We start from the raw sequence: 27,094 nt of genomic DNA on the forward strand, positions 1-27,094 counted from the left end.
TCCTCTTCTCCTTGATACTCACTTTCTTCTTTCTAATCTCTCCTGGTTTTCCTAAACATCCGGCCACTTTTCAGTTTCTCTCTCTCTTTTTTTTTTTTGGCTATGCATTAAGTTCCTCAGTCTCTTTTGCTGGATTTTTATCCAGGTCCTGCTTGTTGATGGTGGGTGTCCCTAAGGGCCCTTGACTCTCTTTTCTCCCTTTATATTCCTTAAATTTGCGATCTCATCATCTCCCATAGACTCATTTATCATCTCTATGTGGATGATTCTGAGATCTACTTACCTGGCCTTCACCTCTCCAAGGCTCACATCTTTAACTGCCTACTTGACATTTCAAATTAGATGTCCTGCAAGTCATTCCCCACCCCAACCCATTCAAGTGGATCCCTCTTATTTCCAGAATCAAATATAAAATCCTGTTTGGCATGTAAAGTCCTTCATGACCTATCCCTCTCCCACTTTTCCAGTCTTCTCACACATTGCTCATCCCCACATACTCTGTAATTCAGTGACACTGGGCTCCTTGCTGTTTCTTACACAAGATATTCCATCTCCCAACTCCATGCATTTTCAAAAGCTGTCCCCCATGTTGGTAATTCTCACCCTACACATCTCCTCCTGTCTTTCTTCAAATCCTAGCTACTTTTGGATCTTATCTTCTATAAGAAGCCTTTCCTATTCACCCTTAATCTTATTGCCTTCCCTCTGAGACTATTCCCAACTTATTCTGTATATATCTTGTTTTTATGTAGTTGTTATTTCCCTACATTAGACTATAGTTCCTTGAAGGCAAGGACTGTCTTTTTGACTTTCTGCCTGACACATAATAGATGCTTAATAAATATTTGTTGATTTTTCAAATCTCCATGGCTCTCATTTCTTTTTCCAACTCTTTCTTCTCGTGTTATTTCATTTACGATATTTTTAGAATTTTCCTTTCCCCAAACTTTGCATCATTTCTTCTAGGAATTCTAATTGATCTTGTGGGAAATTTTTTTCTTTGAGGCTTTGTTATAGGTATTTTGGAGTTATTATCATCCTCCTTCATCAAATATGTCAACATTTTTTTTTTCTTAGTCTTTCAGTCTTATTTCCTGAAGACTTTATGTTAGGGTTAGGTTCTTCACAACTCTGGCAGGACTATTTTGTCCTGGTCTCTGTCATCTATTGTTCTACTACTGAGAGACATGGGTGTGACATGGTCCTTTCCTTGGGTCTTGCTCTGAGATCCCTTCTCTTGGATAGAGAGGCAGCACTGTGACCTTGTACCAAGGAGTTGGAACTCAGGACCCTCAAAACTACTGATCACCCTCTTCGGTGTAATACTTTCTTCTCACTACATTTTCTCCTGACTACTCAAAGTCTGTGTCCTTTCTCTATTATTTTGCTTGGTGACCTCATCAATTCCCATAGATTCCATTATTACCTCTGTGCAGATGATTCTCAGGTCTACTTGCCCAGCCCTAATCTCTCTCTAAATCTCCAGTTCTCACATCTCTAACTGGACATCTTAAACTCAATTATGTAATTAAAGAACTCTCTATCGGTACTCTCAAACCCTCCCCTCTTCATAAGTACTATATTACTGTTGAGGCACTGCCTTCTATTCATTCAGGCTGACAATCTAGGTGTCTTCAACTCTGCACTTTCTTATCTCTCCTACCCCTGTATCCATTCTTTCCTACCCCTATATCCATTCAGCTGTCATCTTGTTTCTCAACCTATCATCTCTCACATATGCCCCTTTTCTTCTGACACTGCCACTACCCTTAGAAAGTCACTCATTACGCACTGCTGAACTATTTGAAGTAGAATGGGTCTCCCTACCTCAAATCTCTTCCCATGCCAGTCTATCTACTCAGCTGTCAAAATTAATTTTCCTGAACTATAGGTCTGACTATGGCTTCCTGTAAGCTCCTGGATCAAATATAAGATTCTGTTTGGCATTCAAAGCTCTTTACAACCTGGCCCCTTCCTATTTTTCCAGTCTTCTTAAACTTTACCCCCACGTGATGCAGTGACACTGACCTTTTCCCAACTCCATTCATTTTTACTGGCTGCTCCTCATGCTTGGAGTGCTCTCCCTTCCCTCCACCTCCTAGTTGTCTTGGCTTCCCTTAAATCCCACCTTCAGTAGGAAGCCTTTCCTGATCCCTTAATTCTAGTGCCTTCCATCTGTTATTTCAAATGTATCCCTCATATAGGTTGTTTATATGCAGTGGTTTATAATCTCTCTCTCCAGAATATGAATTCCTTAAAGAAAGACATTAAATAGACATTTAATGTCTTTAAATAGATATTTAATGTCTGTGAACTGAGTTTAACATATTTCTATCTCTTTGTGTTTTTATGCGTAATCACACTTGGTCTTTCTTTTTAGTTGATTCAGATGAAAGGTTCATGGGATGCTCTTTCCCTTATACCTTCCTCTACTTTTCATCTTATGCACCTCTATCATGCAAGTGATTTCCCTCCCACTTTTGTCTTCTAAGATCACTAAAATAGAACAAAACTACCCACATACTGTATTCTAACCTTTCTCTATGACCAGAGAAGACATTTGCTTCTTATCCCTCTATTAACATGTATACAAGTCACCCCCACACATTCCCTTTTCAATTATATAACCGTACCTTTCTATGTTACTTTTGGTGCTTGCAATTCCATTTCCAAATGTTTACTCAATTCTGGTCTTTTCATCAAGAATACTTGGAAATCCTTTTCCAACTAAAGGTCCATTTCCTGCCCTGTGGGATTGTACACTTATTTTGGCAGAGTTTATTCATGGTTGTAAGTCATCTGTTTCTCCATTACAAATGATACTAGCTCTCAGCTTAAAATGGATAATTTTGATCACACTGAGAATATCTTTTTACTCCTGTGCTTTTTTCCCCCCCTGCATTTATTGTTATATTATGATTAGGGAAAAGGAATAGGCCTGTGATTTCACTGGTATGAGGAAACTCCCTCTACCAGCATATTGATACATTTTCTGCAACTTATAGCCATAGAGTTACTCAGAGCACTCAGAGGTTAAAGAAGTTGCCCAAGATCAGCCAGGATGGTCAAGGCAGGACTCAAACCTAGGCTTTTTCCTGGTTCCAAGGCTAGCTCTCTACTCCTCTACATTGCCTCTCATGGTTATTTGTTAATATGACTTTCGTATAGAATTTTCCCAGTGCTGAACCAATCTTGTATTTCTATAATAAATCCAACCTGTTTACAATGAATTACATTATCTAATCCACTTTGGCACACAGGTAACAAAATAATCCAGAGTTGTATTGCTACCAAGCTGCTAAGCACTGGGAACTTAAGAACAAAATGAAAAACAATCTTTGCCCTACTGGGGGAGAGGGAGATTCACTTATAGTAAATATATAGGAGACAATCTGAGGATGAAGAGGGCACTAATGACTGGGAGAGAGGGCAGGAATAGAAGATAACATATGATTTGAGATTTCAGTAATTATATTAGGGATTCTAGATTCCAATAGAGGTAAGAAGAGTGAATTTCAAGCATGGGGTAGAAAGGTGGGGTGGTGGGACACATAATTTTGGAACATAGTACATGTGCTCAGAGAAAGATGAAATAAGCCCGGAAAAAAGCTGGGACCTGATTTTGAAAAGCTTTCAAAGGTGAGCCGAATTAGCATTTTATCCTACAATAGGAAGCCACAGTGGCTTTGTTGAACCTTTAAATCAGAACCAACCAGGTTCAAGTCCCTATTCTGACATACTGACAAGTACTGTCTCAGTGCCCTAGGCAACTTTCAAGCCTATTTATTACATAGCAGAAAATTCACTGGTTGACACATGTTGTTGTAGGTTCCTCATTCAGAATTCCCACTGCCAAAAAAAAAAATCACAAATTTGAGGGAAAAAAAATTTTGAAGAAGTTTCAGACGAACTGAATTTAAAAGTACTGGAAGATCAATCCATGGACAATGAGATCAGGGAGCACTATAAGAAATGAGATAAATCAGAGAAGTAGGTCTAACTGGTAACCTGAGCTGGGAAAGGAATTTTTTTTTCCTTATCAGGATATATATATGCCCCTCAATACAGTTCTCCTCTCAGACCTCTCAGAGAGGAAATATTTGAAACAGGAAGACCATTAGCTGATGGGCCAGGAAGTGTTATGGGTTAAAGGTGGTAAGGAGTGTCTAAGATGTGGAGAAAGGTTTCAAGGAGTGAAACCTAGTCATTAAGGCACATTGCATTTAATAGAATTAGATCCAGATGTTAGCCTAAGCCAAAGGGAAAAAGAAAAATCAAGCTTTATCATATAGGTGAGACTCACCACGGCAACTTAACTCCATATTTGCTTTAGTCCCACCAAAAAGGACAGAACCAAGTCAGGGGTGAGACCTTCAGAAGAATGCAGACCATACAAAGGTCAGGCCAGGAAATTCTCATATGAAGTGAGATAGTATTTTAAAAAACAGCACTTAGCACAGTGATTAGAACATAGTAGGCACTATAATAGATGCTTATTACCTTCTCTTTCCTTTCTGGGGTGGCCAGATATTTAACTTCTAGAGATGAGGCCAAAAACATCAACCTTGCCAACCAAAGGTAGAATTGGGCCAGACTGGTTCTGGGGAAAAAAACTAGATAGCATTTAGCACAGTGTCTGGCACGTACTAAGTACTGAATAAATGTTTGTTGACTAAAGAATGAGTTAGTGACTAGGAGGAACTAAGAACAGTTGAGCTTAAGTTTCCACTAAATAGTAAAAAATATTAGCTAGCATTTATATTGCACTTGAGGGTTTGAAAAGAACTTGACATGTTAACTCACTGAATCCCAGGACTTTAAAAACTTTTTATAACACTGTAATTTTATAATGTTTTTGCCACAGTGAACTGAACATTATTTTGAAATGTTATAATGGGATTTAACTTGCAGCACCAAGGTTTCCTGAATAAGTAGTACTTCAAATTGTTGGATAAAGGGAAGTGAAATGTTATGCTCCACCACCTGCTACCTAAACGGTGGTTGGGGAGCAGGGAAGCATCAGCTTCAGGTTAGGGCATATAAACTAAATTTAGTCAATGTCCTTAAAGCAAGGAACATGACCTCTCTAGGTCTGGTTTCCTCACCTGTAAAATGAAGAGACTAATATGTAAGATCTCAATTCTAATAGTCCAAGATTTAGCACAGTTTACTCATAAAACATTAATGTCATTCCTCATATGGCTCAGGTGATATGTTTACCAATAATAGCCATTCATAACTTTATTAACATTAACTGTGTGCTGCTTTATAAGGCTTTGGCTAATTTGTGGTCATTTAAAAAATTATTCCATGTAAAAAGATCATCATCAATGAAGTAATCTTACCAAAATGAGGGTGGTGATGCTATCATTTTAGATATTTACAAAGCATAAAGGTAGAGAACAGTATTTATGAAACAAATAGTAGACAAATTATTTTTATCAGATTCACTTCCTTCCTTTATTGCAGTAATCTTTACACAAAGTTGAAACTGCAATATTCAGTGTTAAAACATTAGAAAAGCATTCATGTGACAGTTATGGGTTTATCAAAATATTACAATTTCAAACTTAGCTGATATTATCCACCAAAGCACAATTATTTAAGTTATTTCCTCATTTTCTTTAAATATGTAATGTCAAAAAAGCATAAAAGAATTTATGTAAAAGGAAACTTAAAATACAAATATGAAATGTAACAAATAAATAATTGATTTTATCAGCTACTGTTATTTGTCAACTTAAAGAGCTATTTCAGCTAAACCCCCAGAAATTTTTGTCTACAGAAATACAGAACTGCCAAATGCCAATGCACAACTGCTTATTTCAAGTCATCATCAATGATTAGAACTAAAAAAAATTTGGCATCAAAACAATCAAAATTCAGTATAAACAAAATAGAATAACTTCATCACTAGCTATTATCTGTTTCTAACAATAAACTGCTGAAATTTATTGGAGAGCTACAATAACTTTGAACCTTTTTGACCTGGTATCTAGTGTTAAAGAATCCATAAGTGAAAAGCATCTTACATTATTTCACTGACTACAATTCCCTTCCCCAACCCACATATGCATATTTAAATACTTTTTACACATGTATGAATACACACACTTCATTTGGTTCCTGTGGTACAGATTGTAAGTGATGGTTTCCTGAATGGGCAAAACTTTTAAAAATAAGTGTACCTGTGCACATTTCAAGATAGCAGCACTAAGTCCATGCCCTACTGTCCATCTGTTTAAAGAAGAAAAATTCAAACATGGTAATAATTCCATGCTTATTGAGTAATTTTACATTCCTGCTCTTCTCCCCCACAATTACTGCAAATCCTGTAATAAATGCAATAAAGTTGCGAGTTATGAGCTAGGAAAACAAATTTTGAAAAAAAAAATGCAATTTTACTAATATTTTACATTTAAAAATGATCAGGTCCATTCTGAAACTAATTTACTTCATATTCATGCAGCAAAAATCAAATAAAACTGCAGTTTTGAAAGAAAAATTCAAAGATCTGGAGAACTAGCAACAAACTATTTTTAAACTCATAAATAATGGACAGAATAGCAATGTGGATGAATTATAGAACATTTCACTATCACAAATTATAGTCATTTGTAGTTACAATGTATCTTACAAATGACTAAAATTTTGTTCATTAAAACCATATGATAATTTACTTTGATCTTATGTTTAACAAAATTGTTAGCTAATGAATTTTGATCACTGAACACTGCTGAACAACCAGCAATATGGCCTAGTAACATGTAGTTTGTTGTATATGTGTATATAAAATATATAATGCATACATATAAAATATATATACCATATATATGATATACGTGTGTGTGTGTGTGTGTATGTGTTTAAAACTCTTGAAATGTTTTTAGGCAATCTTTTCTTGAATATAAAAGAATGAAAAAATTCACATTAATAATTCATATAGAAAGCTTTCAGTGATAATACTTATGCATTATCACTGCTATATACTATAGACTATGACGTCAAAAAAATATTCAAAAAGCACAACCTGGCAGTTTTTAATATGGACTTTACATATTAAGAATGAATTAAATTTAAATGTTCAAACCTGAGTATATTAAGACTAAGTGTATTTGATGAATGAATTAGCCTAAAAACATTTCACTAAGTAACCAGTGGTCCATTTAACCATTTTGATGATAAAGTAAAGAAACTGTATGATTTTAAAAGGATGGTAGAATGCCACATAGTGTTTACTGAAATACTCTGTAAGATGGCATCACTTAACCCAAATTTCCTACAGGAAACCTAAGTTCTCACTGGAAAAATCACTCAGATTTGAAGGACAAACATGGACAGGTCCCCTCTAGTAATTTAAAATTATGTGTATTTTAGGCTGTAGAACAGAATATGGTTTTCAGTATGTCATGAAACGACTAAGAATAATCTTTTGACATTTCTTAAGTTAGCTGGAAATTATGACATTAATAATATAAAGCTTCATAAAAGGTAGAACAATTCTCTTCTTAAGGTTTACATTTATACATGCATACTTAAATGGATTAAACTTTTGGACATTCTGATTCTTATGTTTCATCTCAAATGATAAGACCTGCCCTAATTCTTACCCCGTTAACATCTAACAGAGACCATTAAAAAAAAGTACAGTAATAGAAAACATACAGTACTAAAAACTAATTAATTGCTCAATGGAAGACAGAAAAGCAGCATTCATTTTAAGGTGGAAGAGACTAGAAACCAACTTACATTTGAACTACAGTCTTAGTTGAAGGCAAAGTTTGATATTCTATATAAATTTATAAAACAGGGTATATATGGATGAAATTTGGTTAATCTCAGAAGGCACCTCAAGGCTAAAAGGCTTTTATAAATCTATATTTCTTTCACCAACTGAAAATAAAAACACACCTTTATTGCTATTCAAGTAGCAAAGAAAAATCTTATGTCCAACAATAAGGAATAAAACTGAAGTCTCCACAACCATGCAAATGGAGTGACTTCCCCGTGTGCTTTCAAATCAGTGAAATTGTGGAAGAAAAGTCACTGTTTTGCCACCGCATTGCAGTCTCATAGAAGATTTCAAGTCACTTTCCTAGGGACTGCAGTGCCATTTCCCTAGGGCTGTCCATGATTTGGTGTTTAGGAATAGAAGGTAAGGACACTCTGATGATTCCCCCGGACTAGGAGGACTGGTGGCAAGTCTCTAGATAAAACTTCTAACCAGGCCATGTACAGGGCACTAGACACACCACCTTTTCGTGCAACTGGGAGGCTCCTAAGAGTAAGAAAAATAACAACAGTACATAATTAAAATTTTTTTAATGTTAGTAAAACAAGAAAATATTTAACCAAAAGTATACAAATTCAAGAAATACTTACCAACTACTTCATTCTACTGCATCAACAGTAACCTTAACATCCTAATTGTTTTCAAGTTGGGCCAAAGCAAGATAGTAACAATTTTTTCCCATAATGATGCACAGAGCTGAACACATCTTACACTGGTGTGTAAACACCTCACAGTATGTTTCCTCTCTCAGAAAGGAATTATTTTTTTTAAAAAAAGGATACTTCTATTTCAAACAGGTAAAGAAACATATAACTTACTCATCTACTTAAACTAAGGCAAGAAATGGACAGCATGCACGACAGTTCAGAGATAACTAATCTTACTTCATTTTCATCTTCATAGTTTCTTTGGGCCTTGGAATCCTTATCTATAAAATGTAGGAGGTGGATTGATGGATTCTCAGGTCTTTTCCAGCTCTAGAGCTCTATGATTATCTACTATTCAACAAGTCTTTTACTGGCTACTAACAATAGTTATTTAAACAAGTTAAATTTAAAGACATAACTTTTTAATTAAAATAATGATCTTGTGGTATTCAGTAAAAGAAAATATCTGCTTCAATTCACTAGTGCTTTTGCTTTTTTTTTCTTTTACATTTAACTTTTCCTTTGTCTGTCTGAACAAGAAAAGCTCCAAATCAGATGGAAAGAAGTGGAAATGCAAGTGAGGTGAAAGTGGGGCAACTCCTGCTCTTAGCAAATGAAAACAAGTGACAAATCAGATTTGAGTTATTCTCAGTTTCTATCAGGTGAAAGGAAAAAGAACAACTGAGCAAAGGGTCTGTTGGATACATTCACAGGTTGTCTTGTTCAGTTGTGTCCAACTCTTCATGATCCCATTTGTGGTTTTCTTGGCAAAGATAGTGGAGTGGTTTGCCATTTCTTTCTCCAGTTCCTTTTACAGATGAGGAAACTAAGGCAAACAGAGTGAAGTGACTTGTCCAGGGTCACACGGCTAGTAAGTGCCTGCAGCACTTACAACGAGTTTTCCTGACTCTAGACCTGGCATTTTATTCACTGTGACCTAACTGCTCCCATTCATAGGGCTAGAAACCACCAAAACTTGAAGACATCAGAGATAAGGGCTATTTTATTTTTCTTGTTCACATACTGAAGGTTGTTTCTAATAAACAATGAACTGTCCAAAAAGTTCCCCAAAGTAGAAAAAAATATAGTAAGGAATTTGGCAAAATGGCACTGGATTTACAGGTGCTTACACTTAGAAGGAAACTGATTCAACATCATATTTGATGTAAAAAAGTTTTTGTAGTTAAAGTTAAGCAGCAGATATCTATTTTTCACCACTATAAAAGTCAGTATGTGTGTTTAATAGGCAGTCTTTAAAAATTCACTTAATTAAAAATGTATGTTAGAACACAATACCAAAAATCTAAACTGGAACACATGAAAACATTATCTGTCTACCTACCTACATTTCCACCCATCCATCTAAAGTATATAACACTTTACCAGAAAAAGTATATTAAACAATGGTATTCTGCATATTTTACTTACATGACAATTATATTAGCAGTACTTGAGTGCTCCTTTAATAACTCGTTTAATCTTATCTGGCGGTACGTCTAAAAGGCAAAGGAGAAAAGTTAGTCCCAATTTAGAAAATTAGCACCTAGTATGGTTAATAATTTTAGAAATGGCAAAAGAAAACTATATAAGAGAGTAGATAAACAAGTGATCAATGATAAATTAAAATTCCACAAGACAGAAAAAAAATTCTTTAGCAATTTGTGGAGACTTATTTTTAAAAAAATATATATACTTTAAAACACATGGTAGGATTATGTAAAGGAAGATAAAGAATACCTTTGTTTTATAAAGTTCAAGCTCATTATCTGTGATTCTCCAAGGTTCATCTTCTTTCATTTTATCTGCAATATCTTGTTCTTTATCATCTTCATGAAGCCTGAATGGCTCAATCATTTCTTCAAAAGCCATAATACTTCAAAGAAACAGACAACAATTAAAATCAGTTATTGTTTTCAATATTTCTACAAGGTAAAAAAAATTTCTAAATATTTCTTCATAACTCTTCACAAAATCCTACTCTGATGTTCTATCTTGGGCAAGCTTTGTCCTGGTAGATAGGCCCCCACTGGGGTGAGGTGGCAGTGGATGCTTCCTGCCATTCTTCTATTGGCCTGAAGTTTTCCATTGGCCTGGCAATGTGTGACAACCCTTTTCCTCTCTCTCCTGCCCATACACTCCACTGTCCTGGGGCCTATCTACCTATAACCCCCAACAGGGGCACAGACTGGACTTTCTGGGATACAGACTGCCTCTTTTTATGTTATAACTATGCCTGTGATGCACCATCTTTTGTGTCACTTCTCCCACTCCCTCACAATTGATTGTCCTTTGCATTACTGCTACTCACCCTCTATTAACTTTGCTTTCAGGTAAAAGAATTCTGTGACTTTTTATGGCCTAGAGGGGCTTGAGCTATATTAGTGGAGCTCAAACTCTAGCAGATTCTATCATTCTGGAAGGGCCTTGAGTATAGTTGTGCTAAGACTGTCTGCTTCCTAAGGACCGGCGTAACTAAATGTATAGTGGCTCATTACTAGAAGACTGGCCAATTTATAAGTTTTTTTTTTAAATTTTTTGGTGAGGCAGTTGGGGGTTAAGTGACTTGCCTGGAGTCACACAGCTAGTGAGTGTTATATGTCTAAGGCCAGATCTGAACTCAGGTCTTCCTGATTCCAGGGCCAGTGCTCTATCCATTGTGCCACCTAGCTGCCTCTGGGGGTTAAGTTTTTAGCCACATCTCATGAAACTACAAAAAAATTACAAAATGGCTCAGTCTTGCACTGTCCTTTTCAGCTTCCCAAATGATGCTGGTATAGCAGTAGAAAAGGGCAGAGGATGCTAGGAATCACATGGTGGTTTAACCACTTATGAATATTAATAGAGTGTTCAAACTCTACATGTGGTACTTGTCCAGTGACCAAAGAGTGACTATATTACTGAAGAATCAAATCATATCAGACTTTAAATTCCTGCTGGAAGTGAAGCAAGAAGGCAAAAGAAGGTTTCTATTAGATGGAAAGATGGCTCAGAGACAAATAAGGAGTTCGCAGAGCTTATTTTATTCTGCATTCAAACACAGTGAATAGTTATTTCATGGGACATTGGTCATCTGTACTAGAATGTAGTACCATTTCTCCCTAATGTCCTTGTACTTAGTACTTATTCTCAATATACATATCCATGGACATGGTGCTGCTTTTACTTTGGTTCACACTCTATTGTGTCTAGAGTGAGGGTTTGTAATTTTTTTTTTGCATTAATTTTAGTGTTTTGGTGAAGCCTATGGACTTCTTCCAAAAAACGTTTTTAAATAACTGAAGGAAGAATAATATATTTATTTACTAGAAAAGAACTGAGTGGGAATATATGGTTAAAATAAATTTGGTAGAATGAGACTGGAAATAAAGTTGGAAAACAGAAATGAATATTAAGAGAAATATAGGTTTATGGTAGGTTGTTTACAAATAATAGCTGGATTGGGAAGAATGCATCTTTGTAACCATGTCAAACAACATGATTATGTATTTGAATTGACTAGGTAAAAAGGAAAGCATTTATTTGGAGGTAATGGAAAAGAGGTAAATTCATCAATCAACCAACCAATGTTCTTTTCTTTCACATTTTTAGCTTTTTCTTTCTTTCAATTCATTGCCTCTGAAGCACTGGCACAATGCTTTACTCACACTAATTTAATAAATGCTAAATATCTGTTGAACTCTTTGTAGCAAAATGATCATATCAGAAAAACGTAATCACATTTCCTGCCATTTCCTACTATTTTTATGTGGGGAAAAGCAATCAACTCTTTTTTTTCCTGATAATTTTTTCCCTTTATTGGAAGGTCTTTGAAATGCTTAAAGTGCTTAAACTTCATTAGTATTTACTAGGCTGTTAGATTATTTTGTGAGTGTTACCTAATCTCTCTTCACAGAGGTTATCCTTCTAAATAGTACAATTAGTATATTATAAATATTTAAATTATACTAGAAAGAGTATGAATGAAATTTATATATAGTGTATATGATTATTTGACAGGAAAATGAAAGAATTTTTGACAATGATTCTTTGTTCAGTATTTTTTTTTTTAGTAGTGCTGGTGGAATGAACATATTAGGCCAACATGTGGTAGTATAACCACACTGGTTCCCTATCAAGTGTCTTCTGTGTGTGTGGACAGGAGCAGCACTTTTATATTTTTATAAACTATATGCTTAGTTAAGCAGTCTCAGATTACAGACTCAGAGCTAGAAGGGCTCTTACCAGATGGCAGGCAGGCCATCCAGTCCAACCCTCTTTTTTTACAAACTGAAGAAAAGAGAGGTTCAATGACTTCCCCAAGGCCACCCAGACAGTCCCTTGACCAAGGCACTCATTTTCTGTGATTTTATTTGGTGCCAAAGCAGGTACCTTTCCCCTGCAGCTCAGAGAATAGGAGAATTGGTTAACCAATGAAGGACAAGTAACTTTCCCAGGGTTATGAAGCCAATATGTGTTAGTCAAGACTTGAACCTAGATATTTCCTGGCTTTGAAGCTAGCACTCTAACCACTACGCTTCCTCAGGACAAAAGTGACTTCAAAATCTGGTACACTGGAAAGAGCAGGAGCTCTAGAACCAGAAGACCCAGGGCCAAATTTCAACTATGACTCTTATTACTTGTCCTCAGCTATAAAATGATAGAGATGGATGAGATGGTCTCTGAGGTCACTTTCAGCTCTAAGTCTAAATCTATGATCTTATGAGACTGTGACAGCGTATCAGTTCTTTGAGAACAGTGTTTCCTTGCTTCCTTCTTTCTTGTATTTATTTGTATCCCCAATGCCTGTCACATAGCGGGACCTTAATAAATGCTTGCTGATAGATAAATTAATAGAAGCTCCTCGAGGGCAGGAAAGGTTTGGTTTCTGAATTTCAATAGTCAACAAACATTTCTTAAGCACCTACTATGTGCTAGGCATTGTACTAAATGCTATTTATATTGCCATGCCTTGCACAAGCAGATGTTGAATTAAACATTTAATTTGCTGAATCTTGTATTATAGGACTCAAACTTTTGCAGAAAGAGTGTGATGAAATAATTACAGTTTATATACCAACATCTGTTGCAAAGGATGTGGAAATCAAGGAATTCTACAGCGAATCTGATGAGACTGTCCAAATCAAGTAAAGACATATTTTAAACTTGGTAACTTCAATGCAAAGGTGGGTATGGAAAAGAATGACAAAAAATATGGCTCAGGTCTAAGAAACACAAGTTGTCAAAGATGCACAGGAGACTCATGCACATAGAAATAAAATATCTTCTTTAAGAAGAGAGTCTGTAGGCAGTAGATACAATAAGAATCAAATAACATCTCAGAAAACGGAGTGAGTGGTTACTCAGGTGGGAACAATTTCTGAATAAGCTGTCTGTACAATTAGGCTGCTGATCTGTTATATAAAATAATTTTTTAAAAAAGGAACAAAATTAGAAAAATAAACATGAGAAGACATGGTGGTTATTTGAGGGGCTATCAACACCAACTATCAACTTTTTTCTAAGGAAGTAATCAATGTAAATCAACAGCCACAATGAGGAAGCCAAAAAAGCCTAGAAACCATAGCAGCCAGAAAGAAACAAAACAAACCACTTGATCTTCCTAAGTGGAGAGATAAAGCAATCATGCAATACCAATCTATGAAGATTTAAAGGTACAGATATGGCATCAGAGAAAGAGTCACTGTATTTTCCCTTCCTTGACAAGAGTAATGCAATTTTAGAATAAACCTCCATTTCAATGTTAAACAAGCTAACTCCTGCCCCTCTTCTGGTTCTTATATAAGGTTGACCAAAAGGAGTCCACACTATCTTGCATTCTCAGGCCAACATCAGACTAGCAGATTAGATATTCTCTGTATCCCTTACCTTCCCCTGAAATACAACAAGTTGCTCCCAAGGCCACCAACATAATTATGTGTTTTCTGTATACTACAAGTATCTGTGGGAAACTATTTAAACTTCTCTGTGTGTCAACTGTTACTCCTCCTTGCAATGATTTGTGACAATATATGAAATAAAGCCTTTTACTGACTTGTATTCTAAACTGCAATAAAATTGACACAACAAAAGTTATCCAAAAAACAAAGGAGAGGCACATGGTGGATGTAAATAGACTATGTGGCATAAAAGTACTATATGACTAGCTAAGGAAGTAGGATAGTTATCTATCAAGAGCAAGGAGTAAAAGGACAACTCATTTACTCCACTGGCATACACACAATGTCAAGAAAGCTTGCTTGTATTTGTATCCCCAGACAAAAAGATTTAGGGGGATGCCTAGTCAAGAGTAGCACAGGAAGGGGCAGCTAGGTGGCACAGTGGATGAAGCACTGGCCTTGGAGTCAGGAGGGCCTAAGTTCAAATCCAGTCTCAGACACTTAATAGTTGTGTGACTCTGGGCAAATCATTTAACCCCACTGCCACCTCCCTCCCCCCAAAAAAAGTAGCACAAGATGAGAAAAGTGAGCATCCATACTGATAATCTCTCTCACACATATACACACAGATTATACAAAGCACACTTCCCTAAATGATTTTAAATATTTGACAATCAAGAAGATATACATTATTACTTCATGAAATCAGATAACTTATTACAGAAATAATAGTCTTGTACAGTTCCAAAAGAAAACCCGAACAAATATTTCAATTTTATAACGACTCTATGAAAATAAAGAAGAGCCCACATTTTCAAGGAGGGGTAGAAAAAGTAAGAAGATAATTCTGAATAAAGTTTGATTTTATGGAGGAATTCTGAGTGCCTTTAAGCTAATATGTGTATGCTCTTGAACTGAATTAAATTTTTATGAACCTTAACAATTTTAAAGCAATCTTCCTATGATATAAGAGAAAGGAGAGGGAAGATATCAGCATCATCTTTGACAAGGAGTCAAATGACTTCTTGTATATAATGTCCACGGAGAAGTCGTAAGATCAAAGATTTGGAGTAGAAGTCTAGACCTTAGAGATCATTTCAACCAAATCTTTATCCCTTTCATGGTATGTACAAGATAAGGAAACTGAAGCCCCAGGGAAGGTAGTTAAGTGACAGGACTGTTAAACCCAGTTTCTCTGACTCTAAACCCAGCACTTCTCCCATTTTTAGAAAAAAAGATTTAAGTTCTAAATGGAATATTCTCCCCATGAATACATTTGAGTAACACACCCGTGACCTACTCAACTGAAGAGAACATTTATGTAACTTACTTTTCTTTCTTAGGCTTTGTGTTAATGTCTCCCAGGACCATGATGTCTGAGAAGTCTATCCGGAATTTGCTAAGTAAAGTTGCCATCCTAAAACAGAGACACAAAGTTGTAAATTTAGGAAATGTTTCAATTCTCACATTAAGGCTGAAACTAGTTGATCTGGAAAAAAAAAATTTATTTAATAGAACCTGACAGTACATCCCTCAGTTCTCTGAGGATATTTTAGCATGGACTGCGCTCCCATTCTCCTGAAAATTAGTGTCCTTGGGCTAAGGTTGTTTTGTTTTTTAAATCACTTTTAAAAATTAGGGACTTGACCTCGACAAACATGAACATTTCTACATACAAAGAGAAAAGAGGCTGCATATGAAACTGTGCCTCTCTTACATATACAGCTTGTTTTTATTTAAAGGTATATATTCAAGTTATCATGGTAACACCAACATTACCTTTCTTGTCTGTATCCCCTTCTGAACACCTGCTCTCTTCTATATATTTTAAAAAGATTTCATTGACAATATTTTCTTTTTTTGTTTTTTGCATCACCCTCAAACTGCCCCATAGATCCCCTCCATAAAATGGTCTCTCTCATAACAAACAAGTACAGTCAAGCAAACGTCTCTTGAGATTTTAAACTGTTTCGTAATTATTTTAATTTTCATTTCTCTGATGAATTGAAGCATTTTTATCTTTGTTTACATTTTTTCTAGTAACCTTTTATCTACTGGAGAATGGTTCTTGCTTATGTTTGTATATATTGTCTGTCTCTTACATATTAGACTTTGTTCTCAACTTTAAAAATTATTTCTCTTTTAGTTTTCTGGTCCTTTGATCCTCCAGGTGAATTTTTATCATTTTGTCTAGTTCCATAAAGCAATCTACTGGTGATATGATAGGTATGATACTGAATCAGTAAATTAATCCTTGCAGTCTTGTTATTTTTATCATTTTATACAGCCCATTCATAATTAGTCACTCTTCAATAAATTGATTTCCTCTATTTCTGTAAAGATTTTTATAACAGTATTCATATGATTACTATATCTCAGTAAGTGGATTCCCAGATATTTTACACATTGTGTAATTATAATGAATGGAACAATTTTTAAAAATTATTTCTTACTGGGTTTTTGTTGGTAATATATACAGAAGTGATAATTTTGTGGATTACTTTTATACTGTGTTACTTTGATGAAGATAGTAATTACTTCAATTAAAATTTTAGTGGAATCTACAATACTCAAGACTAAGTAACCAACACATCATCTGCAAATGTGATAATTTTCCTTCCTCTTTGCCTAAGTAATTTCTTCAATTTGGTTTTCTTGTCTTACTGAGATTGGATTATATCAATACCAAACAAGAGTCCCCAATCTTTATCACTGATCTTACTGGAAAGAATTCTAATGTTCTAACCATTAAAAATGATGCCAGCTTTCAGTTATGGAAACTATTTACCACATTAAAGCCAATCTCTTTATTCCCAAGCCTTTCAATTTTTTCAACATAATGGATATTATATTATTTCAAAAGTTTTTTTCTAATCTATTGACAGAATCACATGATCATTTGTGTAAAGGTGCTATATATAACAGAATCATCTATATTTCTTTCTAATCTCATCAAGTGCTTAAGATCTACTGTTTCTAAATATTCTAAAATTCTACTCTTACATGGAGAAGCACAGAAGCTGGCTATGGCATAAAGTCTCTAGTCCTGGAATTGAGTCTGGAGGTAGGACGGAATCAGTGGGACTGCATAGGACAACATGGCTACTGACAGATATTGATAAAGTAGTTGTATTACCTAGAAGTCCTATCTTACTTCTGCCAGTGCTTAACTAGTTTTGATAGGTCCTAAATTTTAATCAAAATACAAATACAAATTATATATTTATGTATGTATCTCTACCTCTCTATATGTACTACATATATTTAGGGGACTAAATTACAGAGATATACACACACATATATATATATGCCCAAATTTTGTTCAAGATACATTCATTTAAGGAATTTTTTCCTTTGGATTTAAAATATTTAAGTTACAGTGCTTAATAGAATATAAAATGTTTAAAGTATAATATTAATTTGAAATTAGAGTTTTCTGAATTTTCTCTATGTAGTTTTCATCCTACATATATCTTCAACATAAATTCTAACATTGACATAACCACTGAATAGGCAAAATTCATTTTCATTTAGAGTAACTTACGCTCTCCGATCGTGATCTATTCTGTTTATTTTTCCACCAATAAATACTCTGATCTTACAGTCTTTCCACTTTTTCTTAGTAGTCAGAAGATAAGGTATCAATAAGGTCAAACCTGATTAAATAATAAAATACAATAAGTCATTTAAGTACATTCAGCTATATATGATTTACTTTTAATACTTCATTCTATGCCAATTACTGAAGACATTTTTAATAAAAAGCATCAATAAATTAGAAGCAACCTCACCTCCATCATCAAAAAGCCACCAGACATCAATAGTATTTTTGCCTTGTTTTTTCTGAAATTGTGTACTAGCTTCAAGAAGTCTTTGGTCAGCAACATTTAATGGGGCAACAGGGCCTTTAGGTTCTAAAGGATGGAAACAAGCATATGTAAGAAAAAAATTTAAGCTTCCTTTTGTTTAATCACCTTCCTTACCATTTCCTCACTTTTGTGCAAAAAATTATATTGCTTCCTCTTCCAATGTGTCAACCATAATAAACGTAGTTCCTTACGGAACTTTAAACATTTTAAAATGAGTATAAAACCAAACATTTTTAGTGTTCTGAAAGTACTAACAAAATGTAGAACTTTTTAATAACTGGCCCAGAAATTCTAAACACAATTCTTCAAAAACTGTTTAATCTTTTAGGCTAGTTGGATAATCTGAGGTCTATAACTCATAATCTGGCCTGTCAATGACCCGATACTCACAAGAACATTTTTAAAAAGTATGCTTGTACACTGAAGAACTAAAAGGAAGCATCTATGAAAAACACCCACTGAGTCAAACATTCTACTCATTGTTTGCCTTGGCATTTGATATCTTGAAATTTGGGGTGGGGAAGAGGTTTGGGATAGGGATCCCACAACCTGCTATTAGAGTACACACGCAACTTGTTGGAAAAGAACCCACTTACAGCATGGTTGAAATGAACTATGTACCAAAGGTGAATAACTATGTTCTCCAGGATCTTTGAACCAAAACAAACAAAAAATGAGCTCTGAGAGTAGATGAATAACTTTACTTATGAAAATACTACCCAGTTTTATAAAGCAGAAATCCACAGGAGGAAATCTGGTCACCATGTAGAATTACTGTCATTTAAATCATAACATCTACCACAAAATGTTATGGCATATATGCAGAGTACAAAATTATTCATGATGAAATAATATGGCTACCAAACCATACTCCTCCAAACTCTCACCTCTACCCCTCTAATTCAATAATGATTATGTATCTCCCAAGGCTCAGAGGAACTATGGAAAATATGAAAAATATCATAAAAGTTAAATAAAATTGTTATGAAAAAGATTTAGATGGATGCAATTTATGGTCATGAATGAAACTCTTCATTTTTCACTTCTAATTATCTAACACATGGGCCAAAACAAAAACATTCAATCACTAAAACCTTAACTTTCAGGATCTGAACACTTTCAATAACATGCTATTTTACAATTTTGTTGATATGATTTCATTTTTGCTGTGTGAAACTGCTTTATGTAGTTGGAATAATCAGTGATCGTTTCTCTAATCTGTAATTCACAAATAACTGTATTACAACCTCACCATGGAGATAAAGACTTAAAAAAATTTGGAGTTAACAGCATGGAAAAAAATGGATTGAAACAAAAAGATGGAAAATGCCTGCCTTTTTTCAACAGTGGTTGTGTTGGAGTCTTGCCATCCTCTTCCTCATCTAGATTTTGTTTAAAAAATACAAAATAGTGGTTAATTTCTTTTGTATTGTTAATGAAATAATGAAAACTGACAACATATATCTAAACAAAACATAGTATGAAACTAGTCCATGAGAAAATAAGTCAAGATTGAAGAACCATTTTTTGTACTGAGCAGTTAAGATTTAAAAATCAGGTATATCATGGACAGCAACTTTTAAGACTACTGAAAATAAGAAACTCCTTAAATTTGTCCCTGCAAAAATGCCAAAAGTTTCCATTGGGGTTAAAAAATCTCCTAACTGAAATCAGCAGAAGATAACTTTATACTGTAGAATTTAAGCTACAGCAAAACTGTTGAAACTAAATACATGTGTAAGCAAATCACATAACTACAAATGTGCTATTGTACATACTACTATGCTGATGATTAAAGGGTAATCTCGGGGATGGGGGAATAATTTTTAATGCCTTAGAAACTCCCAAATATAACAAAGAAATAATTGGGAAGTTGAAGAGATGGGATATGACTTTTTAAATAGCTTTTTTTCCTTTATAAATTAAGTGTAAAATTCTTTCAAGTACAAATAATTTTTTACAAATAAAATATTTAAATTTAAATTAATCAACAAAAAATTTAAATTCCAATCACTTATTTTTAAACTTGCATGTCTTTAGTTTACTGCTTTAAATAGAAATGGCTTTAAGTTAAGCTTGTCATAGGTTGCTGTTTTGGGAAAACTTACATAAGCAAGCAGAAGCAAAACCTTCAACTATATATAAGCACAACCACATTTTAAATGTATCTGACTGAATCATGTTCTTAACTTTTATAAATTGAAATAAAGGTCATTTCATTAACTTAATACTTACTGAAGTAGGTACACTACTTTTTGAAAATTCTACTTTTTTAAACCACTGACCACATATATTAAAAATATAGGACTCTCCTAGAATAGTTAGTGGCTCGGGTATATACTTTCCTATTAGCAGAGGAAAACACATAAACCCAGCCTTTAAAGATTTATAATCAAAGGAAGCTTGATGTTTTGTGATTAGAATTGAGGTACACCTAATAAATATGAAGTTGCTAAATTCTAAAAATTGAAAAATGAATGCCTATTGTTAAAGGATTTTGCAGAATGACTGGAAAAGATATTTTATACACCAGAAAAAAGTCAACAGTGAATGGAAATGAGAGGAACTTATTTTGCATCAAAGACAAATATATGTATATATGTGTATATATATATATATATATATATATATATATATATATACATACATATATATATATATGTGTGTGTGTGTGTGTGTATATACGTATACACACACACACACACACATACATATATTATATGTGTATGTATGTATGTATGTATGTATGTAGGTATATATTTGGCAAGATAAGAAGTCCAGCAGAGGGGAAAAGTAAAAAGTAAGCAAAATGAGAAGAAATAAATTAACTAAGAAGTGAATAGGTTGTGAGCAAAGAACTCAAAGAAAGGATGAGTCTAAATTAAGATGGAAATTTAATACTTTTTTTTAAATGAGAAAAAAATTGATTAGCACAAAGAGACGGGAAAAAAAGCTAACATTAAAATTTCAATGTAAGATTAATAGAGACTGGAGAAGAAGAGATGAATTCACAAATGTAGAAATATCAGCCATGTAGTAATGTGGACAGTAGGTGGTGAAATGACATTAACGTTTGGAATTTGGGAGGAAAGTGATTATTAATAAGAATGAAAAGTAGAGGAGAATATATATATAATATAGATGGATGATATACAAAGTACTCTCATGTTTAGCTTAGTTAAGCTGGCATCATGACAGATGGAGATACTAGATTGAGTAGAGGTGGAAGAGTCAGGGTGGAGAGTCAGATTTGGAAGTCATTCATAGCTTTTTCATCCTTGAAAATGAAAACAGAAAGCATAAATTTGTGGGATCAGTTATCTAAAACTTTCCTGTAATGCAGAAAAAAAACTATAAAAATGCTTACCAGTCAAGTTCTTCCTACTGGATAGGAAAAGAAAACAGGCATATGTGTAGACACATATACATAATACAGGGTAATACTTGGTAGTTAAATATGTCAGTGCTAAGAGTCAAAGTCAGAGCTGCTTTTTTAGAAAGCAGTGCTGGGGATGGGGTAGGGAGGGGTGCATTACAAGTACAGGGAATAGCTGATGTAGAACTTTTATTCACTGATGGCAGATTCATATTTTATCTGTAACCTGTAGTTTTTTAGGGACATGCCTAGGGCACTGAGAAGTTAAGTGACTTGTTTAGGGTTACACAGCTGGTATATATCATAAGAATCTTAACTCTATAGCTGACATTCTATTCACTACTCTAATGTTTTTCTCTGGATATACTGTAATATTCATTTTTGAAGATTTTATAAAGAAAGACCATTTAAAAAAAATTCTCATTCCACAAATAACAGCATAGCAAGAACTTTTTAATTTGATACAACTTAAATAGCATGTCACTTAAGACAAATCAATGCCATACATACAGGAATAATCAGATAATGCTAGTGCTTAAAAGGCACAGTAACACCCTAACCACCACATTTTCAGTTTGCATAAACATTTAAGAAGTTCAGTGACTTTCCCAATGGGACAACATAGTAGAGCTGTAATTAGAATCTAAAGTCATATGGTTCGTAAGTTCGTTGTTCGACTTTTGAACTTTCTTCAACTTTCTTCCAATTTAATCTAAATTAAAATGGTGTATATTACTTAAGCTTTGAATACCTGCAGTTTTGTAGAGTGGTTCCTTTATACCTAGAATAATTCTTAAGGGCAACTTAACATCTGGAATTGAAAGTACAAAACGGAAGATTGTACCAGACATGAAATACGGTCTAATTTCAATAAATAGCACAATATTGGGCAAAGGTTACTATATTACATAGTATATTGGTCATAAATGACAAATTATTATGAACACATTTCTCTGGAGAAATTTAAAATTAAGCAGAAATGAAAGTCATCTACAATTACTATTAATAGTGAATAGTATTTGAGAAATTACCTTTATGCATAACAGGACTTTTCTCATCAGATGGTTTAGAAGTGTCAGCATCAGTTTTTCTGCTATATTCCACACTTAGTACAACATCTTTAGAACCTGGAGATTTTTCCTGAGATGATAATAGCTCTTCTGGAAATATACAAAAAACAAAACAAAAAAACAACAAGGTAGATTGATTAGGAATCTCACTTCAGGAGTCAAACAAGTTTCATTTTTCAGGTTCACTTAAACGATACATATTTTAGTGAACTTTATGTAATTTTGATAAATTTCTTTACATTCTAAAAAATGGGTTTGATATCTACTTTGTAGTAATTAATGGGATTCCTTGAAAATATAAACCCATGCCATAAATTTATGAACAAGTTCATACATGTGAAAAACTTAAAATGTATGTCTCTGTAGATTTTCTCTGTGACAAAATGTTTGCTAGACTGTACAAAGATGGAAACTGTCTTATTTAAACTGCATTATCACTCAGGTCTCACACAGTACTGCATACAGTAGGCAATTAATATTTATTTAATTTGATTATAGTATATTGTGTTAATATCAGTTCAACTGTAAGGTCAAGGCCCAACAACAAAGCTCCAAATTCATTGTCCTTTATTTCTTGAGTGAAAAGACTATTAAATGATTAAATTCTAATTTTATTATAATCTAGCAATCTTTTGATATTAATCACAAGTGACCAAGCATTTCAATTCTTTATTTTTAAATTTTTTTTTATTTGTAGGCAATTGGGGTTAAGTGACTTGCCCAGGGTCACACAGCTAGTACGTATCAAGTATTTGGTCTGAGGCTGGATTTGAACTTAGGTCCTCCTGACTTCAGGGCCAGTGCTCTATCCACCGTGCCACCTCACTGCTCCAAGCATTTCAATTCTTTCAAATATTTATACTACTCAGAACCCATAGACAAATTAATAAAACTTTATAATACATGAACATAATGCAACTAATTTTGTTTAAATGAAGAGAACAATCAATATTTTCTTTTAATATTTAATTGTAATACTGTCAATAATATATATACGTATATATATATGTATATATATATATATATATATATATATATATATATACACACATATATGTATATATATATATATATATACATATATATATAAATAAAAACACATTTCAAAGTTAACGTTAAGTCATAAACTGATTAAACCTCAATCAACATGATATCCTTGAGGACACTAAGAGATAATTATGAAGAACATACACAGTATTTTGCCAAGCCAACTTATAAGTAAAGGAAAAATTCACTTTTCATTGTGTATTTTAAAAGCGTTTACTGTGTGCATTTAAAAAATGATAATAAAGTACATACTTTTCCAGATTTAAGGTACTGGAATGGGAGAAGAGAGGAAGAAAGATGGCAGAAAATATCTTAAATTGGAACTAGAGAAGCACAGATTTAGAGCTAGAAGGGACCTAAAGAATCTAATCCTATTCATTTTATAAAAGAGTAAACTGAAGACCAGGAGGTTAAATGACTTGCTGAAGGTCACACAGGAAGTAAGTAGCAGAGTAGAGATTTGAACCCAGTTCTCTTCTAACTCGACTCCAAATCCAGCATAATTTCTGGAATAAGAAATAGCTGGTATTGCTAAATATCTGTAATTCCATTGTTTTAATTTTAATTTATTGTGTTTATGTGCTTTTTCTGTGTTTTGAAGGGTATATTAAACATTTAAAGCTATTTAAGAACTGCAAAAATGTATAGTAGTTTTTAAAGATGACATGATAGTCCTTTAGAACTTCTGCTATACAAATGTAAAATATAATCTTGGATTCATAATTAATTTTTAGGAAAATAATTTTACAATGTTAGTTCTGAAGACATGTAAATTCTAAGATGCCCACTAAAAGTGGCAAGGTATATTTACTTAACATGATTGGCATTATCATTTGCATATAAAGTTCTTGTGTAAATATGAAAATGGGGAAAACCTTTATTTAAATTTTTTTTTTTTTGTGAAGCAGTTGGGGTTAAGTGACTTGACCAGAGTCACAATGCTAGTGAGTGTTATGTGTCTGAGGCCACATTTGAACTCAGGTCCTCCTGACTCCAAGGCCAGTGCTCTATCCACTACACCACCTGTTGCCCCGAAAACTTTTTAAAAAATCTGTAGTTGAAGACATGTGAGTTATTGTGACATTTAAGCCACCTGCTAATACGTCTGCTTTTCTTTTAGAAAATTCTCACCATAAGGGTTATTGCATAATGTTTACATAACTGCTATAAAAATTAGCTTTTTAACTTACGTATTTTTTTAAAATGAAAAACTCTTTTACATAAGATTTACCTTGTCCTTGAAGATGAGAAATATCCAGGCCTTCCTTTAAGCGAATAACCACTACTCCGTACTGGATGTCAAAGGCATCACTGCAAATAGGGCAAAGTTACGCAAATAAAATACTAGTATGGTTTCCTGATCTCTTAAATCACAAATGTGGGCTGGATATTCTCTTTAGTTCAAAACATTCAGATTCATGTGAGTGCATGTATGATCTACCCCTCCGCTCTTGAGAACACCACTATCCTTTTAATCACCCAGGGTTACAATTTTGGAGTCATCCTTGACTCCTTATTCCACATATCCAAATTAGTTACTGAACATTGTTTTTTTCTGTCTCGGTAAGATGGCTGACACCCATCCCCTTCTTATCACTTACACGATCACCACCTGAGATCTGGCCTCCTCCCCTAGGACTAGTACCCCACTACTATGATAACAGCCTCTTGTTTGGTCTTTCTGCCTCAACTCTTTTCCTACTCCAATCCATCTTTCACTCAGCTGCCAAAGTGATCTTCCTAAAACACTGCTAGATCTGACCATGGAATGCTTGTACTCAATAACTCAGTGACTCCTTACAACCTATAATCAGGTGCTCCTCTCTTTGGCACTAGCACAGGTCAGTACTTTCTCTTCAACTGAAGAGTTTTTAGAATGTAAGCTCTCTCACAAGTAGGGACTGTTTTATTCTGAGCATTTGTATCATTTGTTGCGTGGCTGATAAAGAGCTGGCTACAGCATGGAAAAATTAAATTATTGGCCCAGGGTCACACAAGCTGTTGGAGGTGGTACCCAAACCCAGGTCTTTCTGGCTTTGAAATCTGCTTTCTACTTCTCCAAATTGCCTTTTTAAATTTCAGTGAAAGTGAGGTAAAATTTGATATGTGAGGTTAAAGGTTTTACAATTAAGCTTCTTTCTTGGGTTTCTAGGTATCTCTACTGCTGTAATTTCTATGCCATAGCTGCCATCTCTGCTATCTTGGCTACTGGATATAAATTAACAATTTTATTCCTCCTCATCCTTTTTAAGCCACTAGGTGGCACAATGGATAGAGGGCTGGGCCTGGAGTCAGGAAGACCTGAGCTCAAATCCAGCCCCAGGCACTTATTAGCTTTGTGACCCTGGGCAAATCACTTAACCTCTGCCTGCCTCAGTTTCCTCAATTGTAAAATTAAGATAATAATACCTCACAAGGTTGTTACTGGGATTAAGTGAGATAATTTTTGTATTTTTTTCCTTTTTTTTAGGCAATTGGGGTTAAGTGACTTGTCCAGGGTCACACAGCTGTTAAGTGTCAAGTGTTTGCTCTGAGGCCCGCCGGATTTGAACTCAGCTCCTCCTGGCTTCAGGGCTGGTGCTCTATCCACTGCCACCACTTAGTTGCCCCTTGAGATAATATTTGCAAAACACTTAGCATAGCATCTGGCACTGTAAGAGCTTAATAAAAGCTTTTTCTACGCTCTCCCCCTCCATTTTATATCTGAAAATTTTTTTATTTGATTTGTGAGACTCAGGAAATATACTCTTTATCAATCCTAACTGGAGATATACTCTAGGCCTGGCAAGGAGTATATTTATATATTTTGAGTCCCCACTTCATTGATTCATCTTCTTAACCAGCTGTTTCCAAGTCTAGATTTCTATTATGACATCCTTTCCCATGATAAAAGTACCATTTGTGTCACTAAGGTCCAAGGGTTTTATTACAATAAGAATTCAATTTCAGATTTAAGACCACATAACCAATGGTGGTAGTTGCGGCACAGTGGACAACGAGGGAAAGGGAGAAGGGAAGGCAATAAGCATTTACATAGTGCCAACTATGTGCCAGGCACTGCACTGAGCACTTTTTTTTAAAACAAATATTACCTCATTTGATCATCACAACAACTCAGTAGGTTAGGTGCTATTATTATTCCCATTTTATAGTTGAAGAGACTGAGGCAAACAGAGAAAGTCTGGGCCAGTCACTTAACTTGCCCAAGGTCACCCAGTTAGTTAGTAGTCTGGGAGCAGACTTGAATTCAGTTATTCCTGACTCCAGACATAGTGCTCACAAAACTACACTATCAGTTCCTCCCAAGAGCCAGTCTCAGAGTCAGGAAGACGTGGGTTCAGATCTTGCCTCTGACATACACTAGCTATGTGTCTCCCAACAAGTCATTTCACCTTTAAGTTCCCCAAGCAGATCTCT

General features: G+C 34.5%; 1 protein-coding gene across 2 annotated transcripts in view; it reads right to left on the bottom strand.

Annotated features, from left to right (window-relative positions):
- Positions 1 to 5,432: 5,432 nt before the first annotated feature.
- Positions 5,433 to 27,094, bottom strand: part of SLC12A2 (solute carrier family 12 member 2) — a 125,710-nt gene continuing 104,048 nt past the window's right edge. Inside the window, exons 19-27 of one of the 2 annotated variants that reach the window (XM_021009508.2) lie at positions 24,909 to 24,988; positions 22,592 to 22,720; positions 19,519 to 19,566; positions 18,107 to 18,229; positions 17,860 to 17,971; positions 15,646 to 15,732; positions 10,177 to 10,312; positions 9,868 to 9,935; positions 5,433 to 8,278 (exon numbers count right to left, since the gene is read on the bottom strand). In XM_021009508.2, the coding sequence (XP_020865167.1) occupies positions 8,143 to 8,278; positions 9,868 to 9,935; positions 10,177 to 10,312; positions 15,646 to 15,732; positions 17,860 to 17,971; positions 18,107 to 18,229; positions 19,519 to 19,566; positions 22,592 to 22,720; positions 24,909 to 24,988 (919 nt within the window). In that variant the 3' untranslated portion in view covers positions 5,433 to 8,142. The remainder of the gene's footprint in view (positions 8,279 to 9,867; positions 9,936 to 10,176; positions 10,313 to 15,645; positions 15,733 to 17,859; positions 17,972 to 18,106; positions 18,230 to 19,518; positions 19,567 to 22,591; positions 22,721 to 24,908; positions 24,989 to 27,094) is intronic. The other variant, XM_021009509.2, reaches the window with a different exon arrangement.

This window comes from Phascolarctos cinereus, unplaced genomic scaffold, assembly GCF_003287225.1.
Source record: "Phascolarctos cinereus isolate Bilbo 61053 unplaced genomic scaffold, phaCin_HiC Scaffold_4;HRSCAF=312, whole genome shotgun sequence".
NCBI lineage: Eukaryota > Metazoa > Chordata > Mammalia > Diprotodontia > Phascolarctidae > Phascolarctos > Phascolarctos cinereus.